We start from the raw sequence: 16,085 nt of genomic DNA, 5'->3' as shown, positions 1-16,085 counted from the left end.
CCCTGAGAGGAGGAGGCAGGTGAGCCTCGGAGCAGTGTTCACGTGACCAGTCCACATCTGCACCCAGAGTTGGAAGATGGGAAGGGGGTGGGGGAGAGCGGCTTCAGAGCTTTGAGAAAAGGCAGCAAGAACTCAGCAGGAAGCCAGAGCCACAGAACCAGGTGTTCCTGGCCTTGGCCGTGCGGCCCGTCCTCTCTGCCATGCGCAGCACTCGTGGACTTACCAGTAGGTTTTGCTCAAATACTGGAAATAGTACATGTAGCAGCCGGTGGAGGGGTCTTGCGCATACAGAGCCTCCCGCTTCTTGGCGTCGGTGATCTCGATGAGGTCCCCGTGGTATTCCACCACAAAATCGCCCCGGGAGAACTGCTTGGTGGCGATCACGCCCCTGCCTTTGCCATCGATGAGGTCTATCTGTTGGGAGGTGATGAAAGAGGGTTAGTTCGTAACAGCCAGAGGTGCCACGGTGCGAGGCTGGGTCAGGAGGCCTGGGGGTTGTACCTTCATTGGAACAGCTTTCTTGAGGTATGCCTCAGTTCAATGTATATTAAAATGTACACCCGGGTGCAACTATCACCACGACCCATCACCCAGAAGGTTCCCTTGTGCCCATTTGCAAAGCCGTGTCACCTGTCTCCTGAGAAATCTGCTAGGTAGGCGTTGCCCCATTTTGCGGGTGAGAAAACTGAGGCTCAGAGGGGGCAGACCCACGTCCGAGGCCATGTGGCTAGGAAGTGGTGTAGCACGGATTCAAGTCCACGCAGCTGGCCTCTTCGGGGGAGCAGAAGGACCCAGGATTCTGAGTCTCTCCTTCAGGGCCCCGACTTCAGTCCAGATCTCCCTAGATGGTGGGTGGAGACTACAGCTTTCTGCCCCTGAATCTCAGCCCAGACCCGTCTGGCTACCAGAGTTCCTCTCCTCTCATCCACCCAAATGTGTTTGAAATTTACCAGGAGAAAAGCAAGTTTCTTGGGCATTGCCACTTCCCAGGAAAACAGAGTTAAGGAAAAATGTATTCGTGTCTCCTTTTAAAAGTTTCCCCAGACATGGTGCTAAATGGAGGAAGCCAGACACAGCAGCTCCCTATTCTACGATCCCGTCTGTAGGACGGTCAGGCACAGGCAGGTCCAGAGACAGAAAGCCGACTGGTGGGTGCCAGGGGCTGGGGCGCACCTGCTAATGGGGACGGGGTTTCCGGTTCCGTTTGAGAAGATAAAAAGGTTCTGAAGTGGACAGGGATGATCAGTGCACAACACTGTGAGTGCACTCAATGCTACTTAGTGGTGCACTTTGAAATGGCTACAATCCTAAATTTTATGTTATACGTGTTTCACCATAATTTTAAAAACGTTTCCTTGGGCTAACATTTCACAGAGTCCGCTATGTTTCTGCATGAGTCGCACCCTTGACAACGGTTCTGGCATTTGGCCCTCGACCAACGAACAGTGCCACTAGCCAGTAACCACGAAAGGACTGAAGCAGTGAGGCGCCACTCTGACCTTAGCCCACAGCCCGCCCCCTTACCTTCATGCCTTCTTCCTTTCCACTTTCGATCAATTCGTCTAGCCTTCTCCTTTCTTCAAACTGGGAAGAAAACACGGGGCGCGTCAGCCTTCCTCCAGGCCACTCTGGACCCAGCGGGGCCACAGCACAAGGTCACCCACAGTCGGCCTCCATGACATCGGTCCCCGGGGATGCCCAAGCCCCCCAGCACCCCCATCCTTCCCTCACTGCCCATCTGGTGTGGACAGTTTGCCACCTGGGGCTCCACTGGACCAGGAGGGACACACAAAAGGCCCAAGGCAGAATCGGGGTGTGGCTGTGTTCTGTTTGGGCCATGCAGTGTTTTGAAAAATATTTAGATCGCCGACATCCAAAATCAGGACTCTGACTTGATACAAAGTCAGCTGGGGCTGACAGGAGGCTGTGCCTATCAGACGGGGCGTGGGTGAGAAAGGCCTTGCACCCCAAAGCCAACGCCTTGAACGGAGTTGCTGGAGAGGAGAGGGTATGCTCGGGCTCACCTGTCCCCAGGGCCGCCCCCTCCTGGTCCCACTGTCTGTCCGTGCGCAAGACGCTGCAGGGACCTGTCAGAGCCAGACCAGCAGCCCCAGCCCACCACACGGGACAGCACCCACTGAAGCTGTGCCGGCAGCGGGGCAGCCACCTGCAGCGGAGCCCAGCCCCTCCCCGCACACACGGCCCACCCAGGACAGTGCCTCGCCCAGCGGTACCGCCTGCAGCCCACGCGGGACCTTCCTGGTCACTCAGTCCACACGGATTTACTGATCGTCTGTTGTGTGCTGGAGACACCATGGTGAGCAAGACCAGGTGTCTGCACCTTAGGAGGGATTTCTGGGGGCTCAGAAGACCCCCTCCGCGACGTGTGCACCCAGGACAGCCCGGAACCCAGCTCCTCTCCATTTCCACCGCTGCCTGGTGGTCAAGCCACATGGCGCTCACCCAGGCCCCTCTGCAGCCGCCTTGCTGGCCTCCCTGGTCTCCTGCTTCTGCCCTGGCCCCTGCCCCTCTCCACGGGGCATCCACAGGGGGGTGTTAGAAATGTTAACTGGGACACCTTAAAGCTAAAGCCTTCAGGAAAAGTTTTAAATAGTAGTGTACCCAGTACAATACAGTTGTTCGTGTGGAAAATTACACAATAGGTAATGAATAACCGTAGACTGCCTTAGCCACCCCTGTAGTAAGGCACCCATAGCAATGTCCCTGGTGTGACAAATGTACAAGGGGGGGGTGGGGGGGGAAGGGGTCTATGGGAGCCCTCTGTCCTATCTTTGTCACTCCTCTGTAAACCTCAAATCATCCCCAAAGAAACAAAAGCCTTTCAGTAGCTTCCCACGGCTACCGGGATAGAACCCATTTTTCCGATGGCCCCTCGAGCCCACGGGCCGTCCTCGCCCGGCCCCACACTCTGGCCGTGGCTCAGAAGCTCAGGCTTGTTCCTGCCTCAGGACCTTTGCACTTGCTGATCCCCCCGCCTGGAGTACCCTCTTCCCGGTCCATTTACCTGGCTGGCTTCCCCCCTTCCTCCCGGGATCCGCTCACAAGGCACCTCCTCGGAGAAATTCCTGACTACTGTGGCCAACAGCGCCTTGGCCTGGCTGCACTATCAAACTACTTTGTTTATTCATGTACATGTGCTGGCCAAAGTCATCTTGCTTTTTGGTTATGTTTTCCTAAGCTCTGCGAGTACTGGGCTGGTTAACTGTTGGATCTCCTGGCCCAGAACAGTGCCTGGCACATTAGTAAGCCCTCAAAGCAACAACACACACATGCACACACACACACACACACGCACACACGCACACACACCACGCGGAATCATTAGTTAGTAAGCATGCAGCCCAGGGAGGAGAGGTACAGCGGGCTGAGTCAGTGGGAGTATTCGCAGGAACACGGGCAGGTGACGGGGGATTTTCCTGCCGTGGGGGAACATGGCACCAGGGAGACGAGCCGAGGAAAACTGGCACCAGCTCGATGCCCCGAAGGCAGAGCCAAGGAGACTGAGTTTCATTCTGAAGGCTGCACGGTTTGGGGCACACAAACCACCAGGTCGAGGCTTCCTGGGCCCACAGGGGTCCCAGGCAGACTGAATAGGAGGAGCCATCCCTGCACTGGAGTCAGCAAGCTGTGTGTGCACAGCAGGCCCAGGGCTGGGCTGGGCATGAAGCCAGGGCACTGCCAACCAGCGCAGTCCCTGCCCCAGTGCTGGCCGTCACCCCACCCACAGCCAGGCCAACCAGCCACAGCGAAGCCATAAGCGGTTCGGAGCATGTCTCGAGGCCCAGTTCCCACCCTCCTGCCTGGACCCTGGACCGGCCCTGCCCACGCTGTCTTCAGACTCAATGACGTGGCTGCCAGGCTGTTAGTTTGTTTCAGCCCTGGCTCCCCACTCCCCTCTCCTATGGCTCACCCACCTGGGCCCCGGGTTCTGCTGCCCGGAAGGGCAGGCAGGGCAAGATACCACCCTGGCCCACCGCCCGGCCAGCCACCACCTGGCCTCGGTGTTCGCTCAGCAGCGCCAGTGCAAACGTGAGGGACACGCGTGGCTCTTGGTCCAGTGACTGAGCCGATCTACCTGCTGCGAGCCAAGCTCTGGGGAAGCCAGCGTCCGTTCCCCTCCGCACGCCTGGTGCCCGGCTCAAGACAGGCATCACAGCCCGGCCCATTGCAGCCCTCACTCCCCCGGATAGACAAGCCCCTGTTTTTATTAAGGCCAACGTGGCTGCCCCACCCTGCAGCCCGGGCCTCCCTATGTGGGCACGCTGCAGCTCCGACCGCACAGGGAGGCGGGAGGCGTCTGCGTGCTGGGCCTGGCACCGCCTTGCCCTCTGCAATGCTGTCTTTCACAGTGACCCAGCACGGCCTCTCACTGCAGGCGAACATCTTACAACAGCCCCTTCTTGGCGGAAAGACACTGCCTTTCTCGGGAAATCAAGCCAAAGCTTCTCTCCGGAGGGGAAAATGGACCCCTTATTTTGTTTTTCTTTTAAATGAAGCCTCATCAATTCAGAGAAAAAAAAGAGAGAGAGCAAAAATACTAATGACCTTCTCTGTACCTAGAGACTGAACATGAAAAATGCTGGAGGGACTATGGCAGCCGGGGGGCCCCCCACCACTCAGTGGGGTGGCAATCCTTAGCACAGGCCCTCTGCCCTCCGGCTGCTTTGGGGTGAGAGAGCAGGGGGGCTGCCGGTCCCAGTTTTCCTCAGCTCAGGGGCCCCTGAGTGGAGGGTGAGGGAAGCAGCCAGTGGGCTACAGGGCCAGAGCGCGCCCGGCTTTCCTTCTCAGAAAGGCAGTAACCACGCCCACTGCATCAAATATTGACCCACTAGACGCCGCACAGCTCAGCATCTGCCAACTCAGCGGGCGGAGGCCCCAGCCCAGCTGGCCACCCTGCCGGTTTTCACAGGGGCTTAGGGACCATGGCTGGGTGGCAAAGAGCAGAGAGGAGCCTTGGGAAGGGACAAGGCCGGGGAAGCACAGCACCTACTGTGTGCCAGGCCCGGTTCTAACTGTTCTGTGTGTGTTAAGGGGATTAATCCTCCCAGCTACCCCCAAGATGCTCCATTACCCCATTTTACAGACAGGGGTGGTTAAGTGCCTGGCCGGAGGTGATACACCCAGCAAGTGGCTCCCAAGCCATCGCTGTTGACCGCCTCGAGACACGACATGGGACCTTCTGGGAAGCAGACCGACCAGCCTCTGAATGCGTGCACGGCCTCCCCCAGGGTGCCGGGCTCCAATGGCCCTGCCAGCAAGCCCTGGAAAAGCTGCCATCAGGGTCACGCCCGACTTTCCCTGCCTACGTGCCACAGGCTCTGAGGCCCCTTCCCTGAGGCATCTTAACGGAGCCCTACGGTGACCGAGCATTATGATGATCCACTAGGCGGAGAGATGCTGGAGGATACCGAGGCCACAGAGGCAGAGACTTGCCCCAGGAGACACACAGAAAGCTCGGGTCCACATGCTGAGGACTGCCCACTGAGCAGCACTGCCCCCCCCCACCACCAAGAGCTGGAATTAAAACCACGGGACTCTACCTGCAGCTCGGCCTTGCTCTTCCTGGAGCTCCTCCGCACAGGGTAGAAATCTGTGAGTTTGCGATTCTGTTGCGTTTTTCCTTGAGCTCTGGGGGGAAGGGGGAGAAGAGAAAACCAAGCTGGCACCCAGGGGGGCACACAACTCCTGAGGGGCAGCTCCCTGGAAACCAGGTCGCTTAAACACCTGTGTGCACCGCAGCCTGTGGTTATAGGCTCACCTGCCCGTGGGGGCCTCAGAGAGAGTATCAGAAGCAGGCTGTTCTCTGCGGGGGGTTGGAGGGGTGAGGGGGGTGTCACGTGGGGGAGGGGAGTGTCACGTGGGGGAGGGGAGGGCCCCTGACATATGGCAGACCCAGACGCTGGCAAAAGGATGGGGTCCCTGGGGGGTGACTCCAGGGGTGTGGCCTCAGCGCGCTGAAGCCGGGAGGGAGGCCTGCTCCCCCGTAACCAGCTCCCGAGGCCAGAAAACCAAACCGCCGAGCACAGCGGGGCGGGGAGTCGCTCTGGGAGGTGCTTACTTTTTCCGAGACGCCTGCTTGCCCTTGGCGGGCTTCTTCAGGGCTTGCTTGGCGACGGCTGCACCGGCGGAATCACACGACGAGGTCGGAGTTTTTGGAGGTTCTGCTACTTCGGATTTTTGGTTTGGAAAAGGTGCCAGGGGACCTCTCCTGGCGTCTTTGATCTTTAGTTCCTCGGGCTTCATGGTGCTTCGTATTGCGTTCCCAGTGTTTCTTTTCTCTGCAGGCGGAGGGGGGAGAGGTTTATTCTAGATGCCCCGTTAGACCTTCAGCTGCAGTCTAAGACAGGCTTTGAGAAAGCGGGGGTCATGGGTGTGTGCCCTTGCCTGTTAAGCCCGGTGTCCATGAATGGCTTTACTGTTTGACAGAAACACTGGGCAGAGCTTTTGGTCTTCTGTACTTTTCTCAGCTTTACTGAGCTATAACTGACTGCCCTGGCTGGGTAGCTCAGTTGGTTAGAGTGTTGTCCTGATATGTAAAGGGTGCAGGTTTGTTTGCCAATCAGAACACACTTAAGAATCAACCAATGAATGCATAAATAAGTGGAAGAACAAGTAGATATTTCTCTCTCTCTCTCCCCTCCTCTCTCTAAAATCAGTAAGTTATACCGGCCAGCATGGCTCAGAGGTTGAGCATCGACGTATGAACCAGGAAGTCACAGTTAGATTCCGGTCGGGCACATGCCCGGGTTGTGGGCTCGATCCCCAGTGTGGGGCATGCAGGAGGCAGCCGATCAATGATTCTCTCATCATTGATGTTTCTATCTCTCTCTCCCTCTCCCTTCCTCTCTGAAATCAATAAAAATATATAAAAGTAAATAAATAAATAAGTGGAAATATTTAAAAAATAAAGGGGGACATCTGTAATATTCTCAACAATAAAATAAACAACTTCTTTTAAAGTAAACAATACGTGGGTGGTCGAAATGTGAAATGGTGCACAAGAGCACGGCAGTTCTTTAAAAAGTTAAACGTGGCGTTACCATCTGACCCAGCAACTCCACTCCTAGGCATCTATGAAGAGAATTAAAAACATTTCTACATAAAAACCTGTATATGAATGTTTATGGCAGCTTATTCATAATAGCCAACAATGGAAACAACCCACACTTCCATCAATTGGTGGATGGCAAATAAAATGTGGTCGAGCCGAAACCGGTTTGGCTCAGTGGATAGAGCGTCGGCCTGCGGACTGGGGGGTCCCGGGTTCGGTTCTGGTCAGGGGCATGTGCCTGGGTTGCGGGCATATCCCCAGTGGGGGATGTGCAGGAGGCAGCTGATCGATGTTTCTCTCTCATCGATGTTTCTAGCTCTCTGTCTCTCTCCCTTCCTCTCTGTAAAAAAATCAATAAAATATATTAAAAAATAAAAAATAAAAAAAAATAAAATGTGGTCGAGCCACATGAGGGAATATTATTTAGTCACATAAAAGAATAAAGTACTGATCCACTCGACAACGTGGATGAATCTTAAAAAAATGCGGAGGCAAACAGTGGATAGAGCGTCGGCCTGCGGACTGAAAGGTCCCAGGTTCGATTCCGGTCAAGGGCATGTACCTGGGTTGCGGGCACATCCCCAGTAGGAGATGTGCAGGAGGCAGCTGATCAATGTTTCTCTCTCATCGATGTTTCTAACTCTCTATCCCTCTCCCTGCCTCTCTGTAAAAAATCAATAAAATATATTTAAAAAAAAAAATGCTGAGGCAAAGAGGCCAGGCACAAAAGGCTACGTATTATATGAGTCCATTTACAGGCAATGTCCAGAACAAGCAAATCCAGAGACAGTAAGTCGACTGGCAGTTGCCTGGGGCTCGAGGAGGGAGAAATGGGGTGTGACTACTAATACTGGGTTTCTTTGGGGGTGATGAAAAAATATACACATCGAAACCCCTCCAGGCCGCGCCCGCTCCCTTATCGGCCTTTCTGCGTGGAACCAGAGAAGATGAAGCCAGGAGTGCAGGGAGCCCATGAACGCCAGCTGTCACATCAAGGCAGAAAAAAGGCTGAAAATCAAGAATAAGAGCCTGGCCTTGGGGGTCTCCTCCTAAGTATATCTGGCCCCAAATTCTGTTCGTTGCCATTTAGTGATACTGTGAGCCAAACGAGCTTGCTTGTGTGCGTGTCACCACTGAGAACCATGTACTCGTGCCCCATTCCAGAAGGGACATGAGACAGGCTGACCGCATGTAGACAGAGCCCCTCCGCCCACCCCTACGTGCCACTGCTACCCTAAGTGCTGGCTATCCAGGGAGGAGCAGGCTGGGACACTGAGGTCCAGCAGAGGAAGGGCTGTCGGAGAGAGCATTTCACAAGGCCCTTTGGCATCCATGCTTTAACTGATCTTCAGAGTAGCCACTCTCCCACTTTACAGATGGGAGAACCGAGGCTCAGAAAAGAGGAGCCATCTGCCCAAGCCTCCTCCATAAAAGTGGCAGGTGAGGGTTAGAACCCAGGTCATTTGAAGAGCAATGAAATAGCCTGGCCCTGTGCACTGGGATGGATCAAGACCGGGCTGGCGCCCTAGCTGGCTTGGCTCAGTGGATAGAGCGTCGGCCTGTGGACTACAAGGTACCAGGTTCGATTCCAGCCAAGGGTCACATGCCCTAGTTGTGGGCCCAACCCCCAGTGGGGGGCGTGCAGGAGGCAGCCGGTCAATGGTTCTTTCTCATCATTGATGTTTCTATCTCTCTTTCCCTCTCCCTTCTTCTCTGAAATCAACAAAAATGTATTTAAAAAAAAAATAAAAGACGGGCTGGCTCCTGCCCCTGGGTCTCAGCTCTGGCACCAGAGGCTGGGCTAACCCACCACTTGTGGTACTTTCTGTTAACATGGAGCTGCTGGTGGTCAGAGTTCTGCTGTTTTAAGGCGACTGTTACTAGAAGGGAGCATGGTGAACTGGGACGTTCTCACACTCCCCAATGCCACGTGGAAAGCGGCTATTTGGATTAGAGCAGGATTTCGGCTTGTTTTGCGGGTCCAGACAGAATTTTCACTGACCGTATACTTTTCTCGTTCAGTATTTACACTCACTGCAGACTATGCTGCACGAGAGGAGCTCTGAACGCTTGAGTGGAAAGAAACTTTAGAAATGAGGTCAAGGCCAGCTCATGAGAGGGAAGGAAGTCAGGGCCTGGTGCTCACACAAGTCAGGCCTGCAAGCCGCTGCTCTGAACAAGCCAGGCTCATAATTTCTGCGCATTTGGCACCTGTGAGCCTCTTCCCTTGCAAATCAGGGGCATTATTTTTGCAATCCAGCAAGATAATCAAGCCCGAAGGACGCGCCAACTCTTGTGAAAGCAGTAGAACCTGTTAGGCCGACAGGGCACACGCCCTGGGATGGGCCGCCGGTTCCCCGTGTCTACGTTTCTTAGCAGCAAGACAGAATGTGGCTCCTTTCCCACTTGGGTATGAAAAGGCTGGATCAAAACCTAATACAGATGCATAATCACGGAGGAGAGCGGCCTCTGTGGCCCAGGCCGCTGTGGCCAGAGCAGGGCCGCCCCCAGGCTTACCTTCCCGCTTCCTGTAGATTCCGGCTAATGGCTTCCCCTGGCATTTGACTTCGTGAGGTGCAACTGAGTTCTCCTCCTGAAGGGGGGAACGCATTCCAGAGCATTTGTTCGGGCTCATGTAGGTGTAGATCTTGGACTGCCCGGTAAACACATTCTCCTAGAACGACAAATGCGTATTCTGAGAGGCTGGAAGAAGAAGGCCCCACAGCATTTAGCGGAGAAGGAACGAGCAGACCGCAAAAGACAAAGAACCCAACAACATCATCTCTCCAAAGCGGGGCTGCCCGGGGTGCCAGCCCCCGGAGAGCAGCGGAAGGGTGCGAATCCCCCAGGTCCGAGTTGGCCACAGATGGTCTCTAACTCTGGTCTCTAAGGGGACACCTGGCCAGCCGGAGAGCCAGCTGGGCACACAGGTCTACGTAAGCAGCAGTCCACCTACCAGCAGCAGGGAAGTTCGGGTGGGAATGGCCCGGAGGAAACCAACGGGGACTCTGAAAGGCCTGCGGGGAGGGGGACGGGGCTAACTCTGGCAGGAGCTGCAGGCTTCAGGGAACCTGATTAACCACTTCCGGCCCCAAGGTCAGCTGGTAGGACTTGTCACTACTGTCGGAGCCTGGTGGGTGCCCAAGCCTGGCTCCTCTCTAATGAAAGCCGCCCAGCAGCCTCCCAGGACCTGGGGCCGCCTGCAGGTGGGAGGATTCTCCGGGGTATCTGGGTGGGTGGGGGTGGAGAGCTAATAAAAGCAGGGCCCACTGCCAGCACATTCAGGGCGGTCCCTCCATTGCAAATGGCATCGGGTGGGCAGGCTGGCAGGGCGGCCCAGGGCCCTGCTGGTGTTTCTGGGCGAGGGGCCTCTGGTGAGGAAGCAGACAGGAGGAGCTTCCCCAGGAACCCCGCGAGGGCCCTTCCGCCCGGTGAGCCAGGAAACACCGACTCCGCGAGGCCCCGGGAGGCCCCGCGCCCCTGGGGAGGCAGCCACCTCCGGGGGAGCTGGGTCTCGGGGTGGAAGTGCCATAAAGACACAAACTTTTCCGAGGTCAGATACTGCCAGGGTCATGGCGGAGCGGGTGTGGACGCCACTCCCAGGCAGGCAACAGAGAAGGAAGCTGCCCGGCCTGGCGTCCCGCCCGCATCCCAGCCCCAGGGCGGCGGGCGGGGGCCGTGGGGCGAGCCCACGTGCTCACGGCGCGGGGCCGGCGGGGCGCGCTGAGTGAGTGCGGGGAGGGTGCCTGCTTACCCCGTTGGCGCGGGGCCTCCCCGGGCCCCTCCGCTCCACCATGTCCGGGCCCGGGGCCGTCGCTGCCACCGCCGCCGCCGCCGCCGCCGCCGCCGCCTCCACCGCGCGGGGCTTGGACATCTTCCTGCCTGGAGAGGGGGACCCGGGGGAAGCGGGGGAGGGGGCGCTCAGGGCGCGGCGGGGCGGGGAGCGGGGCCGCCGGACCGGGCGCCGCGACGGCGCCTCCCGCCGCAGCCATGTTCCGAGGGCCCGGCGGCGATGGGCCGCCCGCCCCGCCGGGAGGCAGGGGCCGGCCGGCCGAGCCTGGCCGGGGCCCGGGTCGCCCTCCCGCCGGGCCCCGCGCGCCGCCCGCCCCCCGCGCGGCCGGGCCCGACACACCCACCTGCAGCCCCGCCAGGCCCATGGCGGCGCGCCCCGCGCCCTCGCCGCCGCCGCGGCCCGGCCACCACCGCTGCCGCTGCCGCTGCTGCTGCTGCTGCCGCCGCCACCAGCGCCGCCGCGGCGCCCCGGGGAAGGGCCGGCGGCGCCCCACGGCGCCCCCTTCCCCCATGGCCTGCGAGGCAGGGCCCGGCACCCGCGCGCCCTCGGCCCGGGACCGAGGACGCAGGGAGGGAGGCGCTGGCGGCGCTTCCTCCGCGGCCCGCCCGCTCGCCGCCGCCCACCGTCCGGCTCCCGGCGCGGGGAGGGGCTGGCAGGGGCGGCGCCGCGAGGCTCCTCCGCAGGGAGGGAGGCAGGGCCGGCCGCGCGGCCGCGGCGAATCCCGGCTCGGGCGCGCCCCCTCGCGCGCGTCCTCAGCCACTCGCCGAGGACCGGGTGGGGGCCCGGCGATGACAGCCCGGCCCTCCGCCCGGCTCCCGCGCTCGCTGGCTCCCGGATATTTTGGGAGACCGGTCCGTGCCAGGCGCGATCGGCAGCGGTGCCCGCGCCCGGGCTCACGACGCGCTTAAAGGGGCAAGTCATCCTTCTCGCGCGCCCGGGGCGCGGGTCCCGGGGCAAACCCGTTTAAGGTGAAGACACTGAGGCTCAGGGAGGCGAGGGGCTTGCCCAGGGCCACAGGACTGGACGGAGAGAAACCCGGGCGAGAGAGGGAGAGAGCCAGGATTAGAACGGGAAGTTTGCTGGGTGCTTTTCTTGCATAGACACTATCTCATTCAAACCTCACCAACGCCAGGAAGGTAGATACTATTATCTCTTCTTCACAGATGGGAAAACTGAGGAGGATGCCCAAGTTCTCAGAACTAGACATGGATTCCCAGGCAGCTGACCCCCGAGGCTACACTCCCAGCCACGACCCCTCGGGGTTACAGAGGAGGAACTTACAGCTGGGAGGAGCAAATGGCGTTGCAGAAGGGGTCCCTGAGCAAGTCACCAGGGGCTCCTGTCCCCACCCCCCTCCCCTTGAGGAAAGGGGTTCCAGGAACTGTGGTGTCTGGTTCCGCAGAGCTCAGCGCCGCCCTGTCTCCCTCTACTGTAGTCATCAGGGTTTGAGGGCCCGAGGCCAAAGAGTCCCTGTATTTGTGCAAAGTCAGATGTAAGCAAGACACCTGGGGGCAGCTCACTCCGGCTCCTTGGGTCATGACCTGGGGGCAAGGGTTGGGTTTCTCTCAGGGCATCAGGCCCGGGGTGTTTTGTGACCATGGTCACCTCCCGCTCCCAGTCTAGGCCTCAGTGTCCTCCTGGATGAAAAGCAAGACCCTTGAATCCCACAACCCACCCAGGGCACCTTCCTTCCAACATCCACAGACTCAACAACCAACTGTCACTTTAAGTAGCTGCCTCTCCTTAAGAGAAATAAGACTGGATAGGATTAAATGGCAGGACCCAGCTCAGGAAAAGCCTCTCAAACCAGTTCAGGCTTTAGCATCCTTCAGAGCAGGGCCGGGGAACTCCTCCCCCATCCCATCCGGCCCCCACTCTCCCTATCACTAACTCTGCCCACTTGAACACCAAGCGGCCATGCAGGGAGTGAAAGAGGACTGCAGAGGGACACTCTGACACCAGGTGGAGGAGTCACTTAAGGCAGTGCCCGTCACATCGGCAGGGCAGAGGTTTGCAGTTGCCCAGCTCTCTCGGGAAGCATGGTTTGAGAGCAGCTGCTCGGACCACCTTACCCACTTCACACAGTATTTTAACCCCCACCCTACACACACACCCTCATGGCCACAGTGTTGTCTATTTTAGGCAAGTGCGGGGGATACATTAAAGTACAATCTAGCACCCTGCTCCTCTCAGTTCTGCAGCTCTGGTACCTAGACACTGTAACATCATACTTATAACAAATACACCCATCAGCAGAAACTCCTAGCTCTCCTAGAAACAGTATTCAACAGCAGTGATAGGAAGAGCTAACCCGAGCTAACCCTTCTTGACTGTTTACTATGAGTTGGGCCCTATAATGAGGCATTATTACATTGAACCTTCCCAACCGTTTATGAGAAGGTACTATGCCCATTTTACAGATGTAGAAATTGAGGCTCAGGGAAGAGAACCCTCACTTGCCTAAGGTTTCTGAACCCGGTTCTGCTATAGGAGGGCACTTTGCAATGAAGAATATATACGGAACTCAGACACTAACATAGCAATGCATTCATTCCGCAAACATTTATTGAACACCTACTCTGTGTCAGGCCCTGTGGTAAGGACACAACAGTGAACATAGAGGCCGATGGAGCACAGTGAGGACAGGGGTGTTTAGTAGGGCCCTAGAGGCCATGGTGAGGACTGAGGGTTTGATCCTAAGAGCAAAGAGGAAGTTGGGGGCAGGGGAAATAGTGAAGGTGATATGATCAAAACCTGTGTTCTTGGGGACCATTCTAGCAGTTGAGGGCTAATAAACTGGAGATGGCAAAAGTGAAAAGAGGGAGACCAATCAGGCGGCCATCTGACAGTGGCAGTAGAAATGGACTGATCCTCAGATGAACATACTCAAGGTGGAAAATATTCATGTGATTGCAAAACTTCAAAACCAGAGAGGAGTTGCCTGGTGTCTGAACCCAGCAAGCTTGTCCAAGTGAACTGCAAGTTTGAAACAAAGACCACTTTTCTAGAAGAAAAACAACAACAACGGACTCCTCATTTGAAGGGCTGTAAATAACTTGATATTTACAATACCAAATGCCCAATTTAATAGTTTGCAAGAAAACGTAGCCTACGAAATAAGTAACTACTAATGTGGGGGTCAGGTGGGACAGTGAGAATCACTAACCAATAAACTACAAGGTGACGTGTAAGCCTGCCATGGTAGGAGAGGTACAGTGGAACCAGCGAAGACAGCATGGCCAGAGTCTAGACCAGGGGTGGGCAAACTTTTTGACTCGAGGGCCACAATGGGTTTTTAAACTGGACCGGAGGGCTGGAACAAAAGCATGGATGGAGTGTTTGTGTGAACTAATATAAATTCAAAGTAAACATCATTACATAAAAGGGTACGGTCTTTTTTTTTTTTTTTTTTAGTTTTATTCATTTCAAACGGGCTGCGGGCCGTAGTTTGCCCACAGCTGGTCTAGACAGTGACTTTGGACTTCAGATTCCACCTCTGAAAAAAACAACAGTCCAGTCGGTGTGGCTCAGTGGTTGGGCATCGACCTATGAATCAGGGTTAGATTCGTAGTCATGACTCATGCCCCGGTAAGGGGCACCATTGATGTTTCTAGCTCCCTCTCCTTCTCTGAAATCAATTAAAAAAACATATTTTTAAAAAATGGAAATAACAATTTGTGAAGATTAACTGAGATAATAAAGTGCCTGGCCCTTAATGGTAATTATTAAGTATTTAAGTAATTCAATGGCAAAGTGCTTAGTTTTGCCCCACTTCCCCCCATAGATTAGTTAAAGCAAACTATTTTTTTTTTAATGCACTACTGTTGAAATAGGTAATTTACATTATTTTGCTGTGATGGTAAAATGACTCAGGAAAGCATACCTTTAAGATTTGTCAGATAAATTAGTCAGATACTATTAATACACTTTTAGATGCTTAACACTTTTTTCCTGAAGAAAAATATTCATCTTAATTTCCTCTGTGGATTGAGTTATTAAGCTCTTTAACTTGAAGTTCACCGTGCCTCATTTTTAAATCAGAATCTGGGTAAGTCTTGTCCCTAAAGACCCTAGAGGGATGCTGGGAGAGTAAATGATGCAATTGGGTGCCGGAGCTGAAAACAAAGGGGCCCAATAAATATTTGCTGAATGAATCCTTATTTTATTCATTATTATTGCTATTGGGCGCATACTGCATTTAAGGCAAATTCCTACTTAAAATGCAGTGCCTTGGGATATTGAGAAAAATGTAAAACCTCAGCTTACTTTTTAAAAATGATAACGCTAGTCAAACGTCACGCTCAAGTTTTTGCATGAAGGAGACACAGCAGCTGGAAATGACCAGCAGGTCACTTTGCCGCATAACGTGGGTCTTCCTGTCCTGACAGCGAACCGAGTGCGCGAAGGACTCCGGGCAGGGACATCGCCTCCCGTGGCCTCCCTGATGGGCAGGAGTCCTGACCAGCTGCGGGACGAAGAGCCGCCCCGGAAGGTGCCCGGGGACCCGTCTCACCCCAAAGTGGGCCAGCGGGTCCCTGCCCCCTGCCCCCCTGCCACGGCGGCGCAGAGCTGGCTCGGGGCGTGCGGAGGGAAGGAAGGCACCTGCCATGCGGTCCACTCCGACGCGCTCTGCACAATGTGGGTTACCGACCCGCGCCCTCGCCTCGGGGTCACCTCCTTTCCCAAGGAGAGAGAGCCCCGAAATGGGCAAAGCCTCGCCCTCACCCGTCTTTATCATGAATAACAACCCTTCCCTGGAGGTGACCTGCGCTTTAATTTCCAAAGAGCTTTGACATCTGGATCTCTCGCCTCTGGAGAGGCAGGTCAGTTGGTGCCAACACTTAGAGAGAGGGGAAACCGAGGCACGGGAGCTGGAGGGGCTTCTGGATGCTTCGGGAGGGGGTAGGTTGCGGGGCATGGAAGGTTCCGCAGCGTCCCTCACCTCCCAGCCCCCACCCCCACTCTCATCCCCCACCCCCACCCCGTCCCCGCGCCCCGTGGGAGCAGCCCGCAGGAGGGTGCCTCCCCGCCGCAGCTCCCGCCACCCAGGCCCTCCTCCAGCGCGACCTCCCACCGCAGCCGCCCAGGCTCTGGCCATCTGGGCACATACCTCTACCCATGGTCCCGGTCTGTCACCGCCTGGGATCTCCCGGGAAACGCAGCTTTCGAAAAAAGTTACAACAACTGTAGCCAACTGCTGCACGGAGCACCGGCTGCTGC

General features: G+C 56.4%; 1 protein-coding gene across 10 annotated transcripts in view; it reads right to left on the bottom strand.

The window, feature by feature from the left end:
• Positions 1 to 16,085, bottom strand: part of KMT5A (lysine methyltransferase 5A) — an 18,520-nt gene extending 2,435 nt beyond the window's left edge. For 6 of the 10 annotated variants that reach the window (XR_009450063.1, XR_009450062.1, XR_009450064.1 and 3 more), the window contains exons 1-6: positions 11,209 to 11,503; positions 9,590 to 9,746; positions 6,080 to 6,299; positions 5,562 to 5,649; positions 1,525 to 1,584; positions 224 to 414 (exon numbers count right to left, since the gene is read on the bottom strand). Coding sequence is in view for 5 of the 10 variants with exons in the window: in XM_059676065.1 (XP_059532048.1) it covers positions 224 to 414; positions 1,525 to 1,584; positions 5,562 to 5,649; positions 6,080 to 6,299; positions 9,590 to 9,746; positions 11,209 to 11,376 (884 nt within the window). In the remaining 5 variants the exon portion in view is untranslated. Of the gene's footprint in view, positions 1 to 223; positions 415 to 1,524; positions 1,585 to 5,561; positions 5,650 to 6,079; positions 6,300 to 6,405; positions 6,548 to 9,589; positions 9,747 to 10,826; positions 10,955 to 11,208; positions 11,510 to 15,975 lie in introns of those variants that run through there. The other 4 variants (XM_059676066.1, XM_059676068.1, XM_059676069.1 and 1 more) reach the window with 4 other exon arrangements.

This window comes from Myotis daubentonii, chromosome 19 (genome assembly GCF_963259705.1).
Source record: "Myotis daubentonii chromosome 19, mMyoDau2.1, whole genome shotgun sequence".
Taxonomy (NCBI): Eukaryota; Metazoa; Chordata; class Mammalia; order Chiroptera; family Vespertilionidae; genus Myotis; species Myotis daubentonii.
This window is presented reverse-complemented; position numbering and strand designations above follow the sequence as displayed.